The 27,839-nt window shown below is 48.0% G+C and overlaps 1 protein-coding gene across 1 annotated transcript in view; it reads left to right on the top strand.

Annotated features, from left to right (window-relative positions):
• The window catches only part of LOC120995067 (complement component receptor 1-like protein), a 127,324-nt gene that overhangs the window by 12,067 nt on the left and 87,418 nt on the right, over positions 1-27,839 (top strand). Inside the window, exon 4 of the mRNA XM_040424044.1 lies at positions 4,368-4,464. Within this exon, the coding sequence (XP_040279978.1) occupies positions 4,368-4,464 (97 nt within the window). The remainder of the gene's footprint in view (positions 1-4,367; positions 4,465-27,839) is intronic.

The raw sequence follows: 27,839 nt of genomic DNA, 5'->3' as shown, positions 1-27,839 counted from the left end.
CCATGCTGGGTGAGATAAATATCTTGGTCAAATGCCAACTTTGTATAAAAAAATGGGAAAAGTTGTCTTTTGCCAAGATATTTCTCTCACCCAGCATGGGTATATGTAAAATGACACCCCAAAACACATTCCCCACCTTCTCCTGAGTACGGAGATACCAGATGTGTGACACTTTTTTGCAGCCTAGGTGGGCAAAGGGGCCCATATTCCAAAGAGCACCTTTCGGATTTGACAGGTCATTTTTTTCAGAATTTGATTTCAAACTCCTTACCACACATTTGGGCCCCTAGAATGCCAGGGCAGTATAACTACCCCATAAGTGACCCCATTTTGGAAAGAAGACACCCCAAGGTATTCCGTGAGGGGCATGGCAAGTTCCTAGAATTTTTTATTTTTTGTCACAAGTTAGTGGAAAATGATGATTTTTTTTTTTTATTTTTTTTTCATACAAAGTCTCATATTCCACTAACTTGTGACAAAAAATAAAAATTTCCATGAACTCACTATGCCCATCAGCGAATACCTTGGGGTGTCTTCTTTCCAAAATGGGGTCACTTGTGGGGTAGTTATACTGCCCTGGCATTCTAGGGGCCCAAATGTGTGGTAAGGAGTTTGAAATCAAATTCTGAAAAAAATGACCTGTCAAATCCGAAAGGTGCTCTTTGGAATATGGGCCCCTTTGCCCACCTAGGCTGCAAAAAAGTGTCACACATCTGGTATCTCCGTACTCAGGAGAAGGTGGGGAATGTGTTTTGGGGTGTCATTTTACATATACCCATGCTGGGTGAGAGAAATATCTTGGCAAAAGACAACTTTTCCCATTTTTTTATACAAAGTTGGCATTTGACCAAGATATTTATCTCACCCAGCATGGGTATATGTAAAAAGACACCCCAAAACACATTCCTCAACTTCTCCTGAGTACGGGGATACCAGATGTGTGACACTTTTTTGCAGCCTAGGTGGGCAAAGGGGCCCACATTCCAAAGAGCACCTTTTGGATTTCATAGGTCATTTTTTACTGAATTTGATTTCAAACTCCTTACCACACATTTGGGCCCCTAGAATGCCAGGGCAGTATAACTACCCCACAAGTGACCCCATTTTGGAAAGAAGAGACCCCAAGGTATTCGCTGATGGGCATAGTGAGTTCATGGAAGTTTTTATTTTTTGTCACAAGTTAGTGGAATATGAGACTTTGTATGAAAAAAAAAAAAAAAAAAAAAATCATAATTTTCCACTAACTTGTGACAAAAAATAAAAAATTCTAGGAACTCGCCATGCCCCTCACGGAATACCTTGGGGTGTCTTCTTTCCAAAATGGGGTCACTTGTGGGGTAGTTATACTGCCCTGTCATTCTAGGGGCCCAAATGTGTGGTAAGGAGTTTGAAATCAAATTCTGAAAAAAATGACCTGTCAAATCCGAAAGGTGCTCTTTGGAATATGGGCCCCTTTGCCCACCTAGGCTGCAAAAAAGTGTCACACATCTGGTATCTCCGTACTCAGGAGAAGGTGGGGAATGTGTTTTGGGGTGTCATTTTATATATACCCATGCTGGGTGAGATAAATATCTTGGTGAAATGCCAACTTTGTATAAAAAAATGGGAAAAGTTGTCTTTTGCCAAGATATTTCTCTCACCCAGCATGGGTATATATAAAATGACACCCCAAAACACATTCCCCACCTTCTCCTGAGTACGGAGATACCAGATGTGTGACACTTTTTTGCAGCCTAGGTGGGCAAAGGGGCCCATATTCCAAAGAGCACCTTTCGGATTTGACAGGTCATTTTTTTCAGAATTTGATTTCAAACTCCTTACCACACATTTGGGCCCCTAGAATGCCAGGGCAGTATAACTACCCCACAAGTGACCCCATTTTGGAAAGAAGAGACCCCAAGGTATTTCGTTATGGGCATAGTGAGTTCATAGAAGTTTTTATTTTTTGTCACAGGTTAGTGGAATATGAGACTTTGTAAGAAAAAAAAAAAAAAAAAAAAAAATCATCATTTTCCGCTAACTTGTGACAAAAAATAAAAAGTTCTATGAACTCACTATGCCCATCAGCGAATACCTTAGGGTGTGTACTTTCCGAAATGGGGTCATTTGTGGGGTGTTTGTACTGTCTGGGCATTGCAGAACCTCAGGAAACATGACAGGTGCTCAGAAAGTCAGAGCTGCTTCAAAAAGCGGAAATTCACATTTTTGTACCATAGTTTGTAAACGCTATAACTTTTACCCAAACCATTTTTTTTTTACCCAAACATTTTTTTTTTATCAAAGACATGTAGAACTATAAATTTAGAGCAAAATTTCTATATGGATCTCGTTTTTTTTTGCAAAATTTTACAACTGAAAGTGAAAAATGTCATTTTTTTGCAAAAAAATCGTTAAATTTCGATTAATAACAAAAAAAGTAAAAATGTCAGCAGCAATGAAATACCACCAAATGAAAGCTCTATTAGTGAGAAGAAAAGGAGGTAAAATTCATTTGGGTGGTAAGTTGCATGACCGAGCAATAAACGGTGAAAGTAGTGTAGGTCAGAAGTGTAAAAAGTGGCCTGGTCTTTCAGGGTGTTTAAGCACTGGGGGCTGAGGTGGTTAAACATGAAGACTGACTATACAGAGCGGTCTTTATTATTAAATGAAGGCAGCTGCTCCGTGTGGCCATACCCCAAGGGCTCATGCACACAAACGTATTTTCTTTCCGTGTCCATTCCGGTTTTTCTTTGTGGACCATATGCGGAACCATTCACTTCAATGGGTCCGCAAATAAAACGAAAGTTACTCCGTGTGCATTCCATTTCCGTATATCCGTTCCGCAAAAAAATAGAACATGTCCAATTATTGTCCACATTATGGACAAGGATAGTACTGTTCTATGAAGGGCCAGCTATTCCGTTCCGCAAAATAGGGAATGCACACATATTTTTTGCAGATCCATTTTTTGCAGACCGCAAAATACATACGGTCGTGTTCATGAGCCCTAAGCGTCCATTCACACGTCCGTAGTGTATTGCGGATCCGCAATACACCCGGCCAGCACCCCCATAGAACTGCCTATTCTTGTCCGCAATTGCGGACAAGAATAGAACATGTTCTATTTTTTTCGGGAGCTGAGGACCGGAAGATCGGGGCCACGCTCCGGAAATGCGGATGCGGACAGCACACTGTGTGCTGTCCGCATCTCTTCCTGCCCCATAGAGAATGAATGGGTCCGGATTTGTTCCGCAATGTTGCGGAACGGAGCCGGACCCATTCTACTGACATGTGAATGGACCCTAAGGCAGAGTGGCCTGGGCTTACCTGATTTATAGCGATTTGTGATAAATTAATTTGTAACTAATCAAATTTCTTTGCTAACTTTGGCAAAAGTTGAAAAATTTAATTTTTCAAAACTTCGCTCATCTCTAATCATTTCATGATGCTAGAGAGCAACAGGAAACTTGATCTTCTGTGCTCCACCGTTAGTTTGGCCACTTATTACTGTTGGCAGAATCTACCAGAATGGTCAACTATCTACGGTAATATGTAAGGGGGCCTCCTTACCCTTTCCCCTACAGCAAATGTTAGGGAAAAGAAGGGAATGTTGGATTTTAGCCTGCCAAATCCTTTCGTTTTTAGGTTAGAAAAGCCACTGGCAGTGACTTGTACTTCTCTCCTGATTAAAAGCACATGCATGCCCGGCCATAAATGTGCAAGGTGATGGGGGTGTCGTAAATTCAAAATAATGGAAAACAAATTAATATATTTCTGTTCCTTTTTTGCCCTTGTGGTACAGCCAGAATTAAGTTTTCTCTGATTAATTTCTTGTTATTCTATGAGAGAATGCAAAAGGGGAACACAGCGGACAGAGCTGGGGACCACAGTGCACACAAACACTTGGGGGAAGATTGATCATACTGCCTAAAAGCAAAACTGTCTTTGTTGCCCATACCAACCAATCACAGCACAGCTTTTGTTTTTTAAAAGCAGGTTAAAAAGCTATGCTGTAATTGGTTGCTATGGGCAATATAGTTAACTTTTTCGGTAGTATCATAAATCTGCTACGTGGAGTTGACAAGAGAAGCAGCGTACTGTTGTTTCCTGGTGGCAGATATCTGTGGTTAGAAGGACTGGGCTGTTGGATTTCAACATGCCCAGATCCTTTTGTTCTCAGGGAAGATGTGTCTTACAACCCTCTGCCAATTCAGAACACATACACAGTCAGCCGAATCGAGCATACATGGTGGGGAGAGGTAGTTGTTGGCGGAATGAGCAAAATTTTGATGGCATTTTCAATAATCCAGCGCCTTCTAACTTAGTGCTGCATACTGTATATAAACTAGCATAAAAACATGATATTGTTTATGGCTTCTTGTTCACAGCGAAATCATGTGGAAATCCTGGTGATATAGATAATGGATATTTTGAGGCAACTGATTTCTTATTTGGCGCTAAAGTAACATATCACTGTAATGAAGGGTGAGTATGGATTAACAATGGGGGGCTGTTTTTTCCCTTTATCAAACTTTTTTTCATTTCATTGTGCTGTTAGATAATGATGAAGAGTAGATGTACAGCACTATTAAACTGGGTCAACATGCTCGGGCTGCTGCATGTCGCTCAATCTTGGTCAATGGCCGCTGAACCAAAATTGTGTGGCCACTGGCTGGCGCTGGTGGGGAGGGTTTCAGCTGCAGGCAGTGGCATGTGACCCCAGCCTAAAATTACAAAGGACCTTATGAATGGGTCCGCATCCATTCAGCAATTTTGAGGAACGGGTGCAGACCCATTCATTTCAAAAAGATGCTAATGGCACACCATTTGCTGTCCGTATCCATAGTTTCGTTCCGCTGCCCCGCAAAAAAAAGATAGATCATGTCTAGAGTTGAGCGAACACCTGGATGTTCGGGTTCGAGAAGTTCGGCCGAACTTCCCGGAAATGTTCGGGTTCGGGATCCGAACTTCGTCCCGAATCTGAACCCGAACCCCATTGAAGTCAATAGGGACCCGAACTTTTGGGCACTAAAAAGGCTGTAAAACAGCCCAGGAAAGAGCTAGAGGGCTGCAAAAGGCAGCAACATGTAGGTAAATCCCCTGCAAACAAATGTGGATAGGGAAATGAATTAAAATAAAAATAAAAAAAATAAAAATTAACCAATATCAATTGGACAGAGGTCCCATAGCAGAGAATCTGGCTTCACGTCAGCAGAGAATCAGTCTCTTCATGCCATAGCAAAGAATCTGGCTTCATGTCAGCAGAGAATCAGTCTCTTCATGCCATAGCAGAGAATCTGGCTTCATGTCAGCACAGAATCAGTCTTCATGTCATAGCAGAGAATCAGGCTTCACGTCACCCACCACTGGAACAGGCCACTGTCACACATTTAGGCCCCGGCACCCAGACAGAGGAGAGAGGTCCCGTAACAGAGAATCTGGCCTTATGTCAGAGCAGAATCAGTCTTCATGTCATAGCAGAGAATCAGGCTTCACGTCACCCACCACTGGAACAGGCCACTGTCACACATTTAGGTCCAGGCACCCAGACAGAGGAGAGAGGTCCCGTAACAGAGAATCTGGCCTTATGTCAGCACAGAATCAGTCTTCATGTCATAGCAGAGAATCAGGCTTCATGTCACCCACCACTGGAACAGGCCACTGTCACATATTTAGGCCCTGGCACCCAGACAGAGGAGAGAGGTCCCGTAACAGAGAATCTGGCCTTATGTCAGCACAGAATCAGTCTTCATGTCATAGCAGAGAATCAGGCTTCACGTCACCCACCACTGAAACAGGCCACTGTCACATATTTAGGCCCCGGCACCCAGGCAGAGGAGAGAGGTCCCGTAACAGAGAATCTGGCCTTATGTCAGCACAGAATCAGTCTTCATGTCATAGCAGAGAATCAGGCTTCATGTCACCCACCACTGGAACAGGCAACTGTCACACATTTAGGCCCCGGCACCCAGACAGAGGAGAGGTTCATTCAACTTTGGGTTGCCCTGCAATATAATGGTAAAATGAAAATAAAAATAGAATTGAATGAGGAAGTGCCCTGGAGTAGAATAATATATTGTTAAGTGGAGGTAGTTAATATCTAATCTGCACAAGGGATGGACAGGTCCTGTTGGATCCATGCCTGGTTCATTTTTATGAACGTCAGCTTGTCCACATTGGCTGTAGACAGGCGGCTGCGTTTGTCTGTAATGACACCCCCTGCCGTGCTGAATACACGTTCAGACAAAACGCTGGCCGCCGGGCAGGCCAGCACCTCCAAGGCATAAAAGGCTAGCTCTGGCCACGTGGACAATTTGGAGACCCAGAAGTTGAATGGGGCCGAACCATCAGTCAGTACGTGGAGGGGTGTGCACAGGTACTGTTCCACCATGTTAGTGAAATGTTGCCTCCTGCTAACACGTTCCGTATCAGGTGGTGGTGCAGTTAGCTGTGGCGTGTTGACAAAACTTTTCCACATCTCTGCCATGCTAACCCTGCCCTCAGAGGAGCTGGCCGTGACACAGCTGCGTTGGCGACCTCTTGCTCCTCCTCTGCCTTCGCCTTGGGCTTCCACTGGTTCCCCTGTGACATTTGGGAATGCTCTCAGTAGCGCGTCTACCAACGTGCGCTTGTACTCGCGCATCTTCCTATCACGCTCCATTGTAGGAAGTAAGGTGGGCACATTGTCTTTGTACCGGGGATCCAGCAGGGTGGCAACCCAGTAGTCCGCACACGTTAAAATGTGGGCAACTCTGCTGTCGTTGTGCAGGCACTGCAGCATGTAGTCGCTCATGTGTGCCAGGCTGCCCAGAGGTAAGGACAAGCTGTCCTCTGTGGGAGGCGTATCATCATCGTCCTGTGTTTCCCCCCAGCCACGCACCAGTGATGGGCCTGAGCTGCTTTGGGTGCCACCCCGCTGTGAACATTCTTCATCCTCATCCACCTCCTCCTCATCCTCGTCCTCCTCGTCCTCCAGTAGTGAACCCTGTCTGGCCACATTTGTACCTGGCCTCTGCTGTTGCAAAAAACCTCCCTCTGAGTCACTTCTAAGAGACTGGCCTGAAAGTGCTAAAAATGACCCCTCTTCCTCCTCGGCCACCTCCTCTTCCATCATCGCCCTAAGTGTTTTCTCAAGGAGACATAGAAGTGGTATTGTAACGCTGATAACGGCGTCATCGCCACTGGCCATGTTGGTGGAGTACTCGAAACAGCGCAACAGGGCACACAGGTCTCGCATGGAGGCCCAGTCATTGGTGGTGAAGTGGGGCTGATCCGCAGTGCGACTGACCCGTGCGTGCTGCAGCTGAAACTCCACTATGGCCTGCTGCTGCTCGCACAGTCTGTCCAGCATATGCAAGGTGGAGTTCAACCTGGTGGGCACGTCGCATATGAGGCGGTGAGTGGGAAGGCCGAAGTTACGCTGTAGCGCAGACAGGGGAGCAGCGGCAGGGTGTGAACGCCGGAAGCGCAAACAGACGGCCCGCACTTTATGCAGCAGCTCTGACATGTCGGGGTAGTTGCGAATGAACTTCTGCACCACCAAATTCAGCACATGCGCCAGGCAAGGGATGTGCGTCAAACTGGCTAGTCCCAGAGCTGCAACGAGATTTCGCCCATTATCGCACACCACCAGGCCGGGCTTGAGGCTCACCGGCAGCAACCACTCATCGGTCTGTTGTTCTATACCCCGCCACAACTCCTGTGCGGTGTGGGGCCTGTCCCCCAAACATATGAGTTTCAGAACGGCCTGCTGACGTTTACCCCGGGCTGTGCTGAAGTTGGTGGTGAAGGTGTGTGGCTGACTGGATGAGCAGGTGGAAGAAGAGGAGGAGGAAGCTGAGTAGGAGGAGGAGGAGACAGGAGGCAAAGAATGTTGCCCTGCGATCATTGGCGGCCGAAGGACGTGCGCCAAACAGCTATCTGCCAGGGGCCCAGCCGCCACTACATTTACCCAGTTTGCAGTTAGGGAGATATAGCGTCCCTGGCCGTGCTTACTGGTCCACGTATCTGTGGTTAGGTGGACCTTGCCACAGATGGCGTTGCGCAGTGCACACTTTATTTTATCGGACACTTGGTTGTGCAGGGAAGGCACGGCTCTCTTGGAGAAGTAGTGCCGGCTGGGAACAACATACTGTGGGACAGCAAGCGACATGAGCTGTTTGAAGCTGTGTGTGTCCACCAGCCTGAATGACAGCATTTCATAGGCCAGTAGTTTAGAAATGCTGGCATTCAGGGCCAGGGATCGAGGGTGGCTAGGTGGGAATTTACGCTTTCTCTCAAATGTTTGTGAGATGGAGAGCTGAACGCTGCCGTGTGACATGGTTGAGATGCTTAGTGACGCAGGTGGTGGTGTTGGTGGTACATCCCATGTTTGCTGGGCGGCAGGTGCCAACGTTCCTCCAGAGGCGGAGGAAGAGGCCGAGGCGGCGGCAGCAGCAGAAGAGGCCGAGGCGGCGGCAGCAGCAGAAGAGGTAGCAGGGGGAGCCTGAGTGACTTCCTTGTTTTTAAGGTGTTTACTCCACTGCAGTTCAACCTTTGTGCTAAGGTTCAGAACGTTAATGCCTCGCTTCAGGCTCTGATGGCACAGCGTGCAAACCACTCGGGTCTTGTCGTCAGCACATTGTTTGAAGAAGTGCCATGCCAGGGAACTCCTTGAAGCTGCCTTTGGGGTGCTCGGTCCCAGATGGCGGCGGTCAGTAGCAGGCGGAGTCTGTTGGCGGCGGGTGTTCTGATTTTGCCCACTGCTCCCTCTTTTGCTACGCTGTTGGCTCGGTCTCACCACTGCCTCTTCCTCCGAACTGTGAAAGTCAGTGGCACGACCTTCATTCCATGTGGGGTCTAGAACCTCATCGTCCCCTGCATCGTCTTCCACCCAGTCTTGATCCCTGACCTCCTGTTCAGTCTGCACACTGCAGAAAGACGCAGCAGTTGGCACCTGTGTTTCCTCATCATCAGAGACGTGCTGAGGTGGTATTCCCATGTCCTCATCATCAGGAAAAATAAGTGGTTGTGCGTTAGTGCATTCTATCTCTTCCACCCCTGGGGAAGGGCTAGGTAGATGCCCTTGGGAAACCCTGGCAGCAGAGTCTTCAAACAGCATAAGAGACTGCTGCATAACTTGAGGCTCAGACAGTTTCCCTGATATGCATGGGGGTGATGTGACAGTCTGATGGGCTTGGTTTTCATGCGCCATCTGTGCACTTTCTGCAGAAGACTGGGTGGGAGATAATGTGAAAGTGCTGGATCCACTGTCGGCCACCCAATTGACTAATGCCTGTACCTGCTCAGGCCTTACCATCCTTAGAACGGCATTGGGCCCCACCAAATATCGCTGTAAATTCTGCTGGCTACTGGGACCTGAGGTAGTTGGTTCACTAGGACGTGTGGCTGTGGCAGAACGGCCACGTCCTCTCCCAGCACCAGAGGGTCCACTAACACCACCACGACCATGTCCACGTCCGCGTCCCTTATTAGATGTTTTCCTCATTGTTCCCGTTCACCACAATTTTGAAAATGGCAAATTTGGGAATAGTTTTTCAACCCAGAACAAAAACTGTGCTTTTACGGTCACTACAAATAATTTGACCAGCTAAAACAGTACAGATTTGGTTGAATAGAAATGTGAGGCCTATTTTTTTTGCGCTGTGTGACAGGTATACGTTTAATCACAGAATTAGACTTGTATCTGCACGGTAGCGTGTGTGTTAAGTTTTTCTGAATGACACTATCAGCACCTTGAATCTAAGATATCCTTTTTGGGATAGATTTAAAGTAGGCCTGATATAGCAGAAACTACTTATTTTGAGAATGGCAAATTTGGGAATAGTTTTTCAACCCAGAACAAAAACTGTGCTTTTACGGTCACTACAAATAACTTGACCAGCTAAAACAGTACTGATTTGGAGGAATATAAATGTCAGGTCTATTTTTTAGGCGCTGGGTGACAGGCTCAACTTGCCCCTGATGTAGTATATGGCCAAAAAATAACCACACTATTGATGGTTAAATGCACTTAGGTGACACAGGCTCAGCCTGCACCTGATGTAGTATATGGCCAAAAAATAACCACACTGTTGATGGTTAAATGCACTTGGGTGACACAGGCTCAGCCTGCACCTGATGTAGTATATGGTTAAAAAAATAACCACACTGTTGATGGTTAAATGCACTACGGTGACACAGGCTCAGCCTGCAGCTGATGTAGGATATAGCAAAAAATAACCACACTATTGATGGTTAAAAGCACTTGGTGGCGCACCACAAGCCACAAAATGGCCGCCGATCACCCCAGAAAAAAGTGATATAAAAACGCTCTGGGCAGCCTAAAAAAAGTGAGCAAGTCGATATTAGCACTTCAATGATCCACAGCTGGAGATCGATCACAGAATGAAGTCTTTTGGAGGAGTTAATCTGCCTAATCTCGCCCTAACGTCGCAGCAGCAACCTCTCCCTATGCTTGAATCAGCAGAGTGACGTGCAGCGCTACGTGACCCAAGCTTATATAGAGGCTGGGTCACATGCTGCACTGGCCAATCACAGCCATGCCAATAGTAGGCAAGGCTGTGATGGTCTCTTGGGGCAAGTAGTATGACGCTTGTTGATTGGATGCTTTGCAGCCTTTCAAAAAGCGCCAAGAAAGCGCCGAACATCGAAAATGTTCGGGTTCGGGTCCGTGTCACGGACACCCCAAAATTCGGTACGAACCCGAACTATACAGTTCGGGTTCGCTCATCCCTAATCATGTCCTATCCTTTTCCACAATTGCGGACAAGAATAGGCACTTTTTATCATAGTACCGGCCAAGTCTGAGGCCCCCCTGATTTTAGCATCGGAGCATTTCATGCTCCGATGCTCTCCTTTGCCCGGCGCTGGATCGCGCAGGCTAAGGGCTCTATTATTCACAATAAATGACGTCACCGGATTTGATGGGCGAGCTTTAGCGCTGCCCTAGCCATTTTACAGGCTAGGGCAGCGCTAAAGCCCGCCCATCAACCGGGCTCACTGCTGGGCGGAAGCCTCCGTCTGACAGCCCTAAGGAGAGCACGGTTTGTCACCGGAACTCCAGAAAATGCCTGTGCCCTGCGCAATTTAGAGCAGGGCAAAGGAGAGCATCGGAGCATGAACTTTTTCAATGCTCAAGTCAAGGGGGCTGCCTGGGTGAAAATGGGGATATGACCCCTTTAAGAAAAAATATTTCTAGATCCAAACAACCTAAAATGTGGGTGAGGGTCTCAGCAGGAGCTTCAAGTCTCCATATGTGTGCCTACTAGGACAACAGTAAGTTAGGACAAAGGGACAGACACCTAACATTTACAAAAGTGGGGATATAATATTAAAGGGGCTTTCAGGGCTGCAGATATTGATACCCGGCACCTCCACCGATCAGCTGTTTCCGGTTGCTGCAGTGCCGGCAGCTATACAGTCTCTTTGTTACATTTTTGTTATTGAGCTCAAAATGTATATGGACTCCGATATTGAACATCTGATTATTATGGATGTATTGAACCCCCACTGATCTGATATTGATGAACTATCCTGAGGATAGATCATGAATATCTATAGCCCAGATAAGTTTTCATACTTTTTCAATTGAGGTGTTTTTTTTTGTCCATGGTGTTTTTTTTTTATTATTATTACCGATTATTTTATTTAGACTGGTACATTAAAATATCACTACATTCTAAATATATGTAGTCATAAACTCAAACTGGTCCATAACAGCACACCATTACTTTTCATTTACTGTCTAAGAAGATTAAGGCCTTGTTCACACGTCAGTTTTTTGATCAGTTATTTCCATCAGATATTGTGAGCCAAAACCGGGTGCGGGTCAAAAACACAGGACAGGTGCAGATCTTTTCATTACACTTTATCCCTGTGTAGCCTCCACTCCAGGTTTTGGCTCACAAAAACGGATGGAAATAACTGATCAAACAACTGACGTGTGAACAAGGCCTAAAGCTGTGGTTGAGAGGTTGCACTTATCTGACTAATACACTCAACAGAGGCCCTGAATATTAACTCTTGCAAGGGCAAAGCAATCTGAACCAAACAATGTGCAATGTGCTTCTCAGTATAATGAGCTTCGGACAAGCCGGGAAGCCCTTGTGTCAGAGAAATGAGTTAGAAGCTGGGCAGGTTGGGACATTTTCCCTTCTGTTGCCACTTCTTGGTGTATACCCCCATACCTCTTCACTCAGTCACTCGACTTCTCATTAGGATGGGTGTGTACAGTATTGTGCAGCATATATTCATAGTGCAAACCTATTGGGTTACCACCAGACTCCTTCCTTTGCGGTATGCTTAAAAGAAAAGACTATCGGAACAAACCTCACACTGTGGAAGATTTGAAGGAAGACATCCAACCGGAAATTGCTGCCATTCCCACCAATATGCTTAACGATACATTCAGTAACATGGAGCGCCTCGTCAAAATGTGTCTGGTAGAAAACTAAGACCACTTCCAGCATCGCATGTAATGCAATCAATTAAACCTACAACAAGGTATAATGTAGCATATTATTTTAGTTCAGATTGCTTTATCCTAACTAGATATTCTTTGGAGGATAAAATTATAACTAGGGTTGAGTGAACCCGAACTGTAAAGTTCGGGTTCGTACCGAACTTTAGGATTTTTGGACCCCGGACCTGAACCCGAACTTTTCAGTAAAAGTTTGGGTTCAGGTTCAGTGTTCGGCGAGTTAATGGCGCTTTCTGAAAGGCTGCAGAGCAGCCAATCAACAAGCGTTTAACTTGTGTGCCCTTAGAAGCCATCACAGCCATGCCTACTAATGGCATGGCTGTGATTGGCCAGTGCAGCATGTGACCCAGCCTCTATATAAGCTGGAGTCACGTATCGCTGCATGTCACTCTGCTCTGATTAGTGTAGGGATAGGATACTGCTGCTGTGAGGGAGAGAATAGGACAGAATCTTAAATCTGAAGTGCTTGTTAACTCAGCGATCTACATAGATTTGGTTTTGTGGGTACAGTGCACAATCTTTTTACCCTGCCCTGAGCCCAGTGACCCAGAATAATAACTTTTTTCCGTCTGTTAGTTAGGTGGGCGGCGGCGGCCATTTTATGCAAGTTCTGTGCACGAGCACAGCATATGTGCATTTGTGAATGCATTTTGAAATACTGCAATTATATTCTGGGTTTTAAAAAAAAATCACCCATTTTTGGCAAGACCCTAAATCTGTGGCCTTTGCAGCATTTGTCTGTGTGCAATTTAAGCTTAGAATACTGCAATAATTTTCTGGGTTTTAAAAAACAAAAATTTTTGGCAATACCCTCCATCTGGGGCCTATGCCGCATTTGTCAGTGTGCAATTTAAGCTTAGAATACAGCAATAATATTCTGGGTTTTAAAAAACACCCTTTTTGGGCAAAATACAAAATTTTACAGCCCTTGCTGCATCTGTCAGTGTAAAATACAAGCGTGATATACTGCTGTCATATTCTGTTATTAAAAAAACACCCATTTAGGGCAAAATCATAATTTTGCAGCGTTTGCTGCATCTGTCATTGTTAAATACAAGCTTGAAATACAGCAATAATTTTCTGGGTTTAAAAAAGCACAGATTTTTGGCAATTATCTCCATCTGGGGCCTATGTTGCATTTGTTAGTGTGACATACAAGCTAGAAATACTGCAATAATATTATGGGTTTAAGAAAACACCCATTTTGGCCAAATACTAAATTTGCGGCCTTGGCTGCATCTGTCAGTGTGAGATACAAGCTTGAAATACTGCAATAATATTCTGGGTTTAAAAAAAACACCCATTTTGGGCAAAATACAAAATTTGCGGCCTTGGCTGCATCTGTCAGTGTGAGATACAAGCTTGAAATACTGCAATAATATTCTGGGTTTAAAAAAAACACCCATTTTGGGCAAAATACAAAATTTGCGGCCTTCGCTGCATCTGTCAGTGTGAATGACTTAATAGGATGGAAGAATTTCCTCCGGCTACTCATACCTAACCCATTCCTCTTCAATAATCACACCGACACCATCTTGCTTTGGTGAAAATGACCATGACGGACAAACTTTATTATTCCACACATAATAATAATAATAGGCACTTTAACACATCCTTCAACGTTATCACCCACTGCACCGTAACAAGGATCCTGGAGGGCAACCCAAACAAGCGGTATCCTCCTTAACCATCTCACCTTATACTTAAAACTTACCCTTGACCGCACTCACCGACCCAAGGGCACCAAATCCTTGAAGTATACAAGTATCTCCCCCTGTAGGCCTTTTAGCCCAAACAGGACCACCATCCTCGGCATTAACAAACCACATGAGATGCAGACTCCAACATGTCCTGCATCTCTTAACCATTGTATTGCTCCCCAGGATCCCATATCAATCAGCACTTCCTAAACTGCAATCAAATACCCAACGCTACCAGGGTGGGAGGGCGGGAAACACACTGGCTCTAAAACTGGCAACTGCCCAAAACCCCTCCCTCTACACCATATATACTGCCTGCCAACCTACTAACTCCTCCCCCTCCTTAGTTTAAACCAACCCCTTGCCAAACCTTATCCTAACAACATTAACCCCATCCTAGCCTGCAGTCTTCCCCCCAAGTCAATCCGCACTACGCTATGTCTGCGCCTCGCTCCATTGCTATTATGACCTAATAGGATGGAAGAAATTCCTCCGGCTACTCATACCTAACCCATTCCCCTTCAATAATCACACCAACACCATCTTGCTTTGCTGAAAATGACCATGACGGCCAAACTTTATTATTCCACACATAATAATAATAATAATAATAACAGGCACTTTAACACATCCTTCAACATTATCACCCACTGCACCGTAACAAGGATCCTGGAGGGCAACCCAAAAAGGCGGTATCCTCCTTAACCGTCTCACCTTATACTTCAAACTTACCCTTGGCCGCACTCACCGACCCAAGGGCACCAAATCCTTGAAGTATACAAGTATCTCCCCCTGTAGGCCTTTTAGACCAAACAGGAGCCCCATCCTCGGCATTAACAAACCACATGAGATGCAGGCTCCAACATGTCCTGCATCTCTTAACCATTGGATTGCTCCCCAGGATCCCATATCAATCAGCCACCAGAAGACCACCAGTGACACCTCACCTGTGGGCATCCTGCCACACCTTAAGGGCCGTCTCCAAACCCTCCTGAATACCTAATGCCCACATGTCGATGCCCACATCGTTAAGATGCACACCATCTGCTCTCAAGAATTGAGGCGACGCCGCCTCCAATTCCTGATGGCGTACCACAAAACCACCTTGCCTGCGAACAAAACGCCTCACCTCCTTATTCAATTTCGCCCGGGCTTTGTTAATACGGTCCACCGACCTGGCCAACCGCCAACTACTTCTCGCAACCACCTCCGACCATACAACCAGCAAGTCAGGAAATTCCGACAATAAACGCAGCACATCCAACTTAATATCCCAAATCATGTCCCGGGACTGACGCACCCTCAAATCGTTTCCACCTACATGTGTAACATCCCAGAGTATGTCACTAAAACTCTGTCACCCAGCTTCATGATGTTAAGATGTGAATGTGTTAATATCCTATGTAATCTGACATTGCATTGTATTCATGCTATAATATCCATGTACACCAGCAGGTGGCAGCAATATGAAGGCAAACCATGGTTAGAGTTAGATCTAGCTGGAATAGACCATTCCAGGCTAGCTTCCCCCATCTGAGGAGGAGTGGAATGTTCCCACATCCTACTTCAGAGGGAGGACAGAAAGTTCTAGGCAGTGTACCAGCCACCCCCTGTTGGGGTAGGCTGTGTGAATAGGAGCTCCCAGAAAACAGGGATCCCAACCAAGGATTCAGGCCTAACCTGAGGCCTAAAGCAACCATCCCAGCCTGAGTCCCTTACCTCAGCTGGATGACAAAGAAAGCAGACAACTTCAGAACTACTAGATCTCCAGGAAGAAACCACCATTCCCTGCGAGCAGTCCTGTAAGTACAGATTCCAAATACAAGGAGAAGATAAGTACCTCCATAGCTAGTCAGGCCCAAACCAAGCAGAACCATAGACAGAGCAGAAGACAGATACCTGCCAGATTCTTAAAGGCGTATGTTCAGATGCAGAATATAGATATAATTCCTGCCACATATTGACAACACCTGCTGGGACCTAAAGACTATTGCTGTAACATTGTATGGATCTAGAGCTGCATAAGATAACCTCAAGTAAAGACAAGTTGGACCCTATTATCTGTCACGACCGCTATCCCAGCAGTGGTCGTGTCGCACCAGACAGAGGGGAAGGGGGACCCTTATCTATGGATGGGAAATAGAATGGCCACCCCTGACTAACCCTCAGCTGGCACCTGTCTGCCCTGATACCCTAGACCGGGTGTGAACCCGTGCGGCGAGCAGGATACCTAAAACCCTCAGTCGCCCTAACTAGACTGGACTGAGGAAAGGCCGATGGGAGCGCTAGTCACCATCACTCACGTCTAGGAAAACAACAGGGGAAGACAGCAACAAACAATCTATGGCAGTGATAGACTTATCCAGTCACGAGCAGAGAAGGCGATCCCAAACACGACAGTCCACGCCGGACAAGAGCTCCACAGCAACACCATCAAACGATCTCCTTCCAAGGTCAGAGTAGCACTGGTAGTAAGGACTATATCTGGCAATGACTGAAAGTGAAAGTGAAACTAATATAGTAGCTGGGAGTGGCAGACAGGACTCACCTGAGGAGGATGCCTACAAACTCCCAGTCAGGACAAAAAGGTTCACAAAGCAAAACCCAGATGACATACCCTGAACCACGGAGCAAACTCACAAGCTATCGCGAGTAGCAAGTCGCTGCGACCTTCTCCTCCCAGACCTGTCTGGATCAGTCACAGTCGTGACAGTACCCCCCTTTCTACGAGGGGCCCCTGGACCCTCAAGACCAGGCCTCTCCGGATGGGAGCTATGAAAAGCCCGAATGAGTCTGTCCGCTTTTATCTCTGATGCTGGAACCCACATTCTCTCTTCGGAACCATAACTTTTCCAGTGCACCAGGTACTGAAGAGAGCGGCGAACATATCGTGAGTCAACAATCTTTTCTACCTGAAACTCAAGACTGCCATCAACAACCACCAGTGGAGGCGGTAGTGGCAATGGTTCAGGAGGTTCTACATATCTCTTAAGCAGAGATCTGTGGAAGACGTTATGGATCCTTAGAGTCTGAGGTAGCTCCAGACGAAAAGCCACCGGGTTAATGATCTTAATTACCCTATAAGGACCAATAAATCTCGGACCTAATTTCCACGAGGGAACCTTCAACTTGATATTTCTGGTAGACAACCACACCAAGTCATTCACCCCAAGGTCCGGACCTTCAGAGCGCTTCTTATCAGCCGCACGTTTGTATCTACCACCAATTCTCTTCAAACTTTCTTGCACACTCTGCCACACTGAAGAAAGTGAAGACGCAAATCGTTCCTCCTCGGGAATCCCAGACGGCCCCCCCCTCACTAAACGTACAAAACTGAGGATGGAAACCATATGCACCAAAAAATGGTGACTTATCAGTGGATTCTTGACGACGATTATTAATGGCAAACTCGGCTAACGGTAAATAAGATGACCATTCCTCCTGATTTTCGGAAACAAAGCATCTCAAATAGGTCTCTAGGTTTTGATTGGTACGTTCAGTCTGACCATTGGACTGTGGATGGAAAGATGAAGAAAACGACAGATGAACCCCTAAACGAGAACAAAAAGCTTTCCAAAATTTAGAAACGAATTGGGTGCCACGATCCGAAACAATATCGGAAGGGACCCCGTGAAGCTTCACGATGTGGTCAATAAAAACCTGAGCCAGTGTGTTAGCATTAGGCAATGCGGCAAGAGCAATAAAGTGCACCATTTTGCTGAATCTGTCAACAACTACAAGAATAACAGTCTTCCCCGCTGATACTGGTAGATCCGTAATGAAATCCATTGACAGGTGCGTCCAAGGCCTGTTGGGGATGGCCAGAGGTAACAGACGCCCTGCCGGACGAGTATGATCTACCTTAGAATGAGCACAGGTAGCACATGCAGACACAAAATTCAACACCTCCTGGCGCCATTTAGGCCACCAGAACCGACGAGACACTATCTCAGAGGTTGCCCTACTACCTGGGTGTCCTGCCAGTGTGGAGTTATGGTGTTCTTTTAGTATCTCCAGTCGTAAATTTTCTGGCACAAACAGTTTCCCCGAGGGGCAGGAGGCCGGGGTGTCCCCCTGAGCTTCCAACACCCTCCCCTCCAAACCTGAGTGTAATGCAGAGACCACCACCCCCTTTTGCAAAATGGTCTCCTGTACCTCAACATCACCCCCTCCAGGAAAACTTCGAGACAATGCATCCGCCTTAGTATTTTTTGCCCCCGGGCGATAGGTTATTACAAAATTAAACCTAGTAAAAAATAACGACCACCGAGCCTGTCTAGGGGTGAGACGTTTAGCAGACTCCAGATATAATAAGTTTTTGTGATCAGTAATCACCGTGACGGGATGAACCGCCCCCTCCAAAAAATGACGCCACTCCTCAAAAGCCAACTTAATAGCCAAAAGTTCCCTGTTGCCAATATCATAGTTCCTTTCAGCAGTAGACAATTTCTTCGAAAAGAAAGCACACGGACGCCATTCACCAGGGGACGGGCCCTGAGATAGTACCGCTCCCACCCCCACCTCTGATGCGTCAACCTCTACAATAAAAGGAAGCGAGACATCTGGCTGTACGAGAATAGGGGCCGAGGTGAATCTCTCCTTCAGAGATGCAAAGGCAGTTTTGGCTGCATGTGACCATTTGGAAAAATCGGATCCCTTTCGGGTCATGTCCGTCAGTGGTTTGACCACCAAGGAATAGTTCTTTATAAACTTCCTATAAAAATTGGCAAACCCCAGGAAACGTTGCAATGCCTTCAGGTTCTCAGGCAGATCCCAGTCTATAATCGCCCGGACTTTCTCTGGATCCATGCGGAAACCTGAATCTGACAACACATACCCCAGAAATGGCAGTTCTTTTACGGCGAACACACATTTTTCTAACTTAGCAAACAATTTGTTGGCCCTTAATATCTGCAGCACTTGTCTCACATGGACCTTATGTGTATCCAGATCCGGGGAATAGACCAGGATGTCATCAAGATATATCACAACAAATCTCCCGATAAGGTGACTAAAAATATCGTTGACAAAATGTTGGAATACCGCAGGCGCATTAGTAAGACCAAATGGCATGACCAGATTTTCATAATGCCCTTCCGGAGTATTAAAAGCCGTCTTCCACTCATCCCCCTCTTTGATGCGAACCAGGTTATAGGCTCCTCTGAGATCCATTTTGGAGAACCATTTAGCACCAGCAACCTGATTAAAGAGGTCGGGAATGAGAGGAAGAGGATAGGGATCTCGGATAGTTATCCGGTTTAATTCCCGGAAATCCAGGCAAGGACGTAGGCCCCCATCTTTCTTTTTAACGAAAAAGAACCCTGCAGCCACAGGTGAAGAAGAGGGTCTGATGTGTCCCTTAGCCAAACTCTCCGAAATATAATCTTTCATAGCCTTCCTCTCCGGGCCGGAAAGATTATATAACCGGGTTTTAGGTAGTTTTGCCCCAGGTAATAGATTAATCGGGCAATCATATGGACGATGAGGTGGTAACCCCTGACAAGCCTTCTCAGAGAACACATCCATAAAATCTGACAGAAAGGCAGGTAAAGATGTTACAGAGAGTGTAGAGCACCTACTACTCAAGCAGTTGTCCTTACAATGTTCACTCCACTCCACAATCTCCCCGGCCTGCCAATCCACCACTGGATTGTGAGTCACCAGCCAGGGAAGCCCCAATACCATAGGAGCCGGAAGACCGTCCAGGACATAACACGAGATATGCTCTTTATGGAGGTCCCCTACCTGCAGATGGATATTATGGATGATCTGAGTTAACTCTCTCTGAGTAAGAGGGGAGGAGTCGATGGCAAACACAGGAATATTTCTGCATACCGGTTCCGGAGTTAAACCCAGAGCCTGAGCAAACCGTGAATCCACCAAGTTGACCCCCGCCCCACTGTCCAAAAAGACGGAACAGATCTCAGTCTTATTGCCCGCCTCAACGGTAGCGGACAACAAAAACTGAGACATGCGTATGGAGGAAACGAATACGCCCAGACTGTTCTCCTCCGCACAATCTGGGGACTCTAGTTTTCCGGCGGCTCCTTAGTTTGTGGTCTCTTGGGTTCCGAGGGACAAACCTTTACAAAATGACCCCTCCCCCCACAACGAAAACAAACCTCTGACCTACGGCGGAACTTAGGAGGATTCACCCGTCTAGTGGCGCCCCCTATTTGCATTGGTTCGACTGGACCATAACAGACCGATCCCTGCCCTATAGAGGCCTCCGTAAAATTAAATAGTCTCTCCCTGAGTCGTCTGTCGATTCTTATGGACAGAGACATAGCAGCCTCAAGAGACCCAGGGACCTCGTATACCACCAGCGCGTCTTTTAATTTTTCAGACAACCCCTGGCAGAACTGACTCCTAAGGGCCGAGTCGTTCCATAAGGTATCAGTAGCCCACCTACGGAATTCGGAACAATATAGTTCAGCAGACCGGTTCTCCTGCGGAAGTCCACGTAGCTTAGACTCAGCCAGTGAGACCCTGTCCGGGTCATCATATACGAGACCCAGGGCTTCAAAAAACTCCTCCACTGATCGTAAGGCCGGGGAGTCTGATGGTAGGGAGAAAGCCCAAGCCTGCGGATCTCCTTGCAGGAGAGAAATTACAATGCCCACCCGTTGTTCCTCACCGCCGGAGGATCTAGGGCGTAACCTGAAGAATAACTTGCAAGCTTCTCTGAAGGTTACAAATTGGTCTCTCCCTCCTGAGAACCTATCAGGTAAAGCCACTTTTGGCTCAGGAGTACCTTGGTTACCCGTAGCAACGGTGGAACCCAAGGATTGCTGCTGCAGCACTGTTGCTTTTAATCCTGCCACCTTAAGGGATAACCCCTGTAATTGTTTCGCCAAAACCGAATCCATAGTGGAACAGACAAAATACAAAGCAAAACAGCAAGCAGAGAAAACAAAAAAAAGAAATGTCACTTTTTTTTTTTTTTTTTTTTTTTTAAAAGGCCAGATATACTGTCACGACCGCTATCCCAGCAGCGGTCGTGTCGCACCAGACAGAGGGGAAGGGGGACCCTTATCTATGGATGGGAAATAGAATGGCCACCCCTGACTAACCCTCAGCTGGCAGCTAACCCTAACTAGACTGGACTGAGGAAAGGCCGATGGGAGCGCTAGTCACCATCACTCACGTCTAGGAAAACAACAGGGGAAGACAGCAACAAACAATCTATGGCAGTGATAGACTTATCCAGTCACGAGCAGAGAAGGCGATCCCAAACACGACAGTCCACGCCGGACAAGAGCTCCACAGCAACACCATCAAACGATCTCCTTCCAAGGTCAGAGTAGCACTGGTAGTAAGGACTATATCTGGCAATGACTGAAAGTGAAAGTGAAACTAATATAGTAGCTGGGAGTGGCAGACAGGACTCACCTGAGGAGGATGCCTACAAACTCCCAGTCAGGACAAAAAGGTTCACAAGGCAAAACCCAGATGACATACCCTGAACCACGGAGCAAACTCAAAAGCTATCGCGAGTAGCAAGTCGCTGCGACCTTCTCCTCCCAGACCTGTCTGGATCAGTCACAGTCGTGACATTATCTGTGTGGAATTCCATCATTCCTCCATTACTCCTATTTACAGCACTCAATTTTGTTGCATGTGAGCCAGGATACAGGAGTCCGGCCGTACTAAGGTAGGAGACACCGTTGACACAATACAGAGACAATATACCCCTCTGGCATTCCTAACCTAGTACATGAGCTATACCATCTTAAAGGGCCCTTTTACAGTACCTGCGCAAGCTGCAACTGGCATCACAAACTTAGTTACACCTAAATCTGACCTACTGCATAGTAGCCCCTATGACCCAGTGTCCTGCTCATTGCACATGGAGCACTAAAATATCAGGTGGCCGATCTAAAGTGACATACGTATGAATCTCAGGCAAAACCCGCCCCCAAAGAAGCCCCCTCAAACCCAATTGGCGTCCGTTCCGCCTAACGTCAGCTCGCAAGGCCCCCCAATAGACGTACGAGTGCCCGAATATCCATGCCAGACAAGGCGCCGCCCCTGAAACAAAACAAACAGAGTTAAACCATAACCACCAACGCCAAGTCAATCATATCGCTCTTAGCAACCCCTCCCTACAACAATTCATAACAGATGAGGCCTAATATAAGATCGAAAACAATCCGACTCCCAGCGCCCAATACGCTTTATAACCTCTTCCCCCAGACCCCACCTAGCCGCCTCGGTTGCTGCCCCTATCCGAAATGAATGCGATGCATAGTCATTGGCAGACAAACCTGCGGCCAACAAGCATTTCCTAAAAACAGATACAAATTGAAAGTGAGACAACCGTGAACCATCCTGGTGAACTAGCAACGCACCCGCACTGCCGGGCCGTACATCCAAAAATTCCTCCACACAGCGCACAGGACAAAGCACTGACCCCACCAGCGGCCTAAGCCACAAAACCACACCCTTTCCTTCCTGATCAGTTTTAGACTTGCGTACTACACACCGCAAACCACCTTCCCACAACCCTACGTCTTCCCATAACAAACCCCCACCACCCGTGCGACTTGCTGACACCAATTCTGAAATTCGAAAGGCTCCAAAAAAGGCTAGTGCAAAAGCAGCCCTAAACAGACTCACTTCAAATTCTGACACACAAACCGACCTCGCCTCCTCCCACAACATCTGTAACACCGCACGACGATAACCCTTTAACGCCTGCCGAACCATAAAACACCTAGACACATCAGCCAGTCCCCGCAGGCGCAACCAGAAGGCCACCGCCGCTACCCTCTTTGACGCGACCGAAAAGACAAACCCGCAGCATAAAACGTACCCACCCAAAAAACCAATAACGTCCGAAAATCGTCCAACGAACTGCAACCACCCACCCGCTCTATCAACTCCTCTCACAAAGACCACACCGAGGAGTAGGCTGACCACGTACCGCTACTAAGCGACCGCCTAATCAGGTCTGCTGAAACCCCAAGGCCACGCTCCAGAGCCACTGGGGACAGGGCAACCCCTGGACTTCGGCCCCCGGCGCCAAGCTGCGGAAGCGATCCCATTGAAAACGAGAAAGGGAATCAGCAATGAGTTATCTACTCCTGGGACATGTACCGCAACAAAATATGCATTCAGCCGCAAACCCCTCAATACTAGATGCCTAAGTAAATTCAACACCGGCGGTGAGTTGGCTGTCTGGCTATTAATCGCTTGTACAACACCCATATTGTCACAGTAGAAAAGTACCCGCCGATTCCTAAGCCAGTCCCCCCATAACTCAGTAGCCAAAACAATAGGAAAAAGTTCCAACAATACCAAGTTGGTAAGGAAACCAGTCTGTTTCCACTCAGCCGGCCACGCCTCAGCACTCCATTGCCCCTGACAAAAAACACCATATCCACATGAACCTGATGCATCCGAAAACAATTCTAAATCCACGCTACTAATCACTGCCTACATCCACATAGACCACCCATTATACTCCAAAAGAAATGTCTCCCACACCACTAAATCATCCTTTACTGCAGCTGGTAATCGCAAGTAATGAAAAGGGGCAGTAACCCTTGCTGTCACCAGCGCCAAACGACGACAAAAAACCCGTCCCATCGGCAAAATGCGACAAGCAAAATTCAATTTGCCCAAGACCGATTGAACCCGCATGAGCTGGACCTTCTTAGCCCTCCGTAGGAAGACAACCTCATTCAACAAATCAGACACCTTGTTTTCAGGCAACCGACATTCCATGACCATACTGTCAATCTCAATCCCCAAAAACGTTATGACCATGGACGGCCCCTCCGTCTTTTCCGCCGCTAACGGGATCCCAAACCTCGCCACCACTCGTTCCATCGTATGTAACAAAACGGCACACACCCTGGATTCGGCCGGACCCAAAAACAAAAAATTGTCCAGATAGTGCAAAACCGAATTCCATCCCGCCTCCTATTTCACCACCCATTCTAGGAAAGAACTAAACGATTCAAACAAGGAGCACGAGATCGCGCACCCCATCGGCAGACAACAATCAACGTAGAAACAACCCTCCCATTATAAAACCAAGTAAATGAAAACTATCAGGGTGAATGGGCAACAACCGAAACGCAGCCTCAATATCCGTTTTTGCAAGCAGGGCAACTTGCCCGAAACGCCGGACCCACCACACCGCCTCATCAAAAGACGTGTACGAAACGGAGCACAACTCATCTGCTATACCATCATTCACAGACCCCCCCAGCAGATAGGACAAATGATGAATGAGCCTGAACTTATTGGGCTCCTTCTTAGTTACTAAACCCAAAGGGGAAACCCACAAATCCGGCAAAGGACATTCCGCAAAGGGGCCTACAACCCTGCCAGCCGCCACCTCCTTCTCAATCGTATCCCTCACCACGGTCGGGTGGCGCAAAGCTGAGGACAAATTCTGGGACGCCATTCTCGCCCCCACTAAACTACACGGAATAACGAAACCCCCAGTAAACCCTGCCAACAACAACTGAGCTACCTCCCTATTTGGATACCTCCTTAAATAGGGCTCCATCTCTTCCACCCTCACCGGCGTCACCCCTCTTCTGCATAACCTCGGGTCCCTTATCCCTCCCTCGCTTGAAACACCGAGACAAACTATGGGAGCCGCCGCAACCAGAGCACTCATGCTTGTACCGGCAATCAGACAAGAACCTGCAATGTCCCTCGTTATACTGCCAGCAACAGCCCCTCCAACTCCCCCCTTGAAATTCTGAGGCTGAGGTACCCCCGGCCGATCCACGAAAGGGCTGAGAACCTCCCTTAGGTGCCGCCATCAACTGCATCCAAAGACCAATGTCCTTGTGGTCCCGCCGAATGCTAGGCCTGACCGCCTTCCGCTGCCGGAACTGCTCGTCATACCTAAGCCATGCCACACCCCCATAGGTCCAATGAGCCTCCCCGATAGCATCCATATAGCAGAAAAGGGCCGAGCAGTGTTCGGGCGATTTTTCCCCAACTACGCTGGCCAGAATCGCAAAGGCTTGAAGCCAATTTTGAAAAGTACATGGGATCAATCTATACCGCCTCCTTTCTTCCTCCTCCTTTTTACTGTTGTCCGGTTTACCCCTATCTAAATTAAATTTTTCCAATGGAAGCAACGAGAAAATTTCTACATATTCATCCTTCCATATCTTTTCCCTAGTCTCCTGTTTCAAGTGAGCCCCCAGCAGTCCCTCAAAACACACGTAGATTTCCCCTTTTGCTGCATCCGCCAACCTAACGCCATCCCCCACGTCGCCTCTAACTCCAGCCACCATTCCTGATCCTGAGGCCTGTGTACCAGCCGCGGCGCCATTCTCACCCGCCCCTACTAAACCCCGTGCCGTCCAGTGCCAACGCTTGTGTAGGAGCCCAGAATGACGCCGGGGATGCAGTGGCTCCAGAACCCAACCGCGAAAGCAATGACAGCATGCCCGACAATACATCCCGTGCCAAAACTTCAGAACCCCCCACAATGCTGTACTGAACCCCCAACCCCCCCAACAGGAATCTGACTTGACGTCCTCTCACCTGGCCTTCCCCGGATGGATTCTCCGGCAGCCGTAGGTCTCCTCCCGGGTGTCACCACAGGCGTGTCTATACTGTATGGCACGGCGTCCACCCCCGTAGAGACGTCCCTTTGGTCTGCCGCTGTTTCTTCTCCTGGCTCCACTTCTCCCTCCTCCAACTGTGATAGCTCCCCCTCAGACTGCTGACGGAGGGGAAGGATACCCGTCATCTCCACTGTAGCGGTGGCCTCATCACATGGCCGCGAACTCCTCATTCTACCAGCCCTTAACGGTCCAGGCTCCACAGCTGCGGCGATGTAAGCCGCGTCATCATGCCGAAGGCCAGGGGGCGGAGCCACCGCATCTGCTCTGGTAATGGTGCAATGTCGCCGACTCACCGCTAGGGGCCGCGACGCTCTCTCCTCCACAGTAGCTCCACCGCGCTCCCCGGTCCTCGTGCGCTGGGGCCGCCGGCCTGATGACACTTGCCGCGGCGCAGAAGACACCTCCTCCTCCCCAGCCAGAAGGCCCAAGCCAACGGACAGCCCGGCCACACTGCCTCCATGCGCCGCAGGTAATACGGAGCATCTCGCGGGGATACAGCCGCCTGCACATACTCCCTCCCCCTTGTAGCATGGGAGACGGGCCCGGAGCAAGCCCGGCCCTCTCCCGCCGGCCCACCACGCACTGCTGGATTCCTCCCGCTGCGCCTGAGTGTCTGACTGGGAACGGACACTTCAGACCCCAGCGGAGGGTCCCTGGTGGGACTCCTAATACGTAGACGGACCCAGGGGGTAGACTCGGGGCTCAATCGTTCAGGGGGCACTGACCTCCTAGCTCTGCTAAAACGCACAGCCACAATAGGAGAAGCGGGGGGGGGGTTCAAAGCAGACTGAATGGTCTGTTGAAGGAACTCTGCCCCGTGTACCTCGACAGCAGCCCTGACCGCCGCTAATAGCTTCAGAGAAGACATGTTGGATCTCCAAACACACTGGCTCTAAACTGGCAACTGCCCAAAACCCCTCCCTCTACACCATATATACTGCCTGCCAACCTACTAACTCCTCCCCCTCCTTATTTTAAACCAACCCCTTGCCATAACTTATCCTAACAACATTAACCCCATCCTAGCCTGCAGTCTTCCCCCCAAGTCAATCCGCACTACGCTATGTCTGCGCCTCGCTCCATTGCAATTAATACACGTGTTAGATACTGGTGTTCTACTCGGTTATTAAAAAAACACCCATTTTGGGCAAGATCCTAAATTTGAGAAATATGAGGAGAGCGTCAAATAAGGGATGTGCCCCCGGTCATGGTGCTGCTGGTAGAGCTCCTGTTGCAGGGAGAGGACGTGGTCGATCTATGCCAGCTACTCGCACAAGTGAAACACCTTCCTCAGGTGCGAGTAGGCAACAGAACCTTTAGCGTTATTTGGTTGGGCCTAATGCGGATCTAAGAATGGTGAGGCCAGAACAAGTACAGGAGATAGTAGATTGGGTTGCTGACAGTGCCTCCAGTTCCTTCACATTGTCTCCCACCCAGTCTCCTGCTGAAAGATCAGAGTTAGCACCTGCAGCCGATGTCCATCAGTTTTTCACCTCACCCCCTTGCAAATCAGCCAAGCAGTCTGAGCCCCAAGTCATGCAGCAGTCTCTTCTGCTTTTTGATGACTCTGCTAGCAGGGTTTCCCAGGGCCATCCACATAGCCCTGCCCCAGAAGTGGAAGAGATTGAGTGCACCGATGCCCAACCACTTATGTTTCAAGATGAGTACATGGGAGGACCACCGCAGCACGTCTCGGATGATAACGAAACACAGGTGCCAACTGCTGTGGCTTTCGAAAGTGTGCAGACCAACAAGGGGGGCAGGGGTGAAGACTGGGTGGAAGATGATGTGGAGGATGAGGTCCTCGACCCCACATGGAATCAAGGTCATGCAAGTGACCTGTGTAGTTCGGAGGAAGAGGTGGTGGACGCACAGAGCCAACAACACAGCAGAAGAGGGAGCAGGGTGCAAAAGCGGAGCAGCCGTCCGCTAGACAGTACCACTACTACTGCCCAATGCAGCAAGGGACCGAGCACACCAAAGCCAGCTCCAAAGAGTTCCCTGGCGTGGCAGTTCTTCAGACAATGTGCTGACGACAAGACACGAGTGGTTTGCACGCTGTGCAATCAGAGCCTG

Source organism: Bufo bufo, chromosome 3, assembly GCF_905171765.1.
Source record: "Bufo bufo chromosome 3, aBufBuf1.1, whole genome shotgun sequence".
NCBI classification, from domain to species: Eukaryota; Metazoa; Chordata; class Amphibia; order Anura; family Bufonidae; genus Bufo; species Bufo bufo.
Note: the sequence above shows the minus strand (reverse complement) of the source record. Positions and strands in the feature narration are given on the sequence as shown.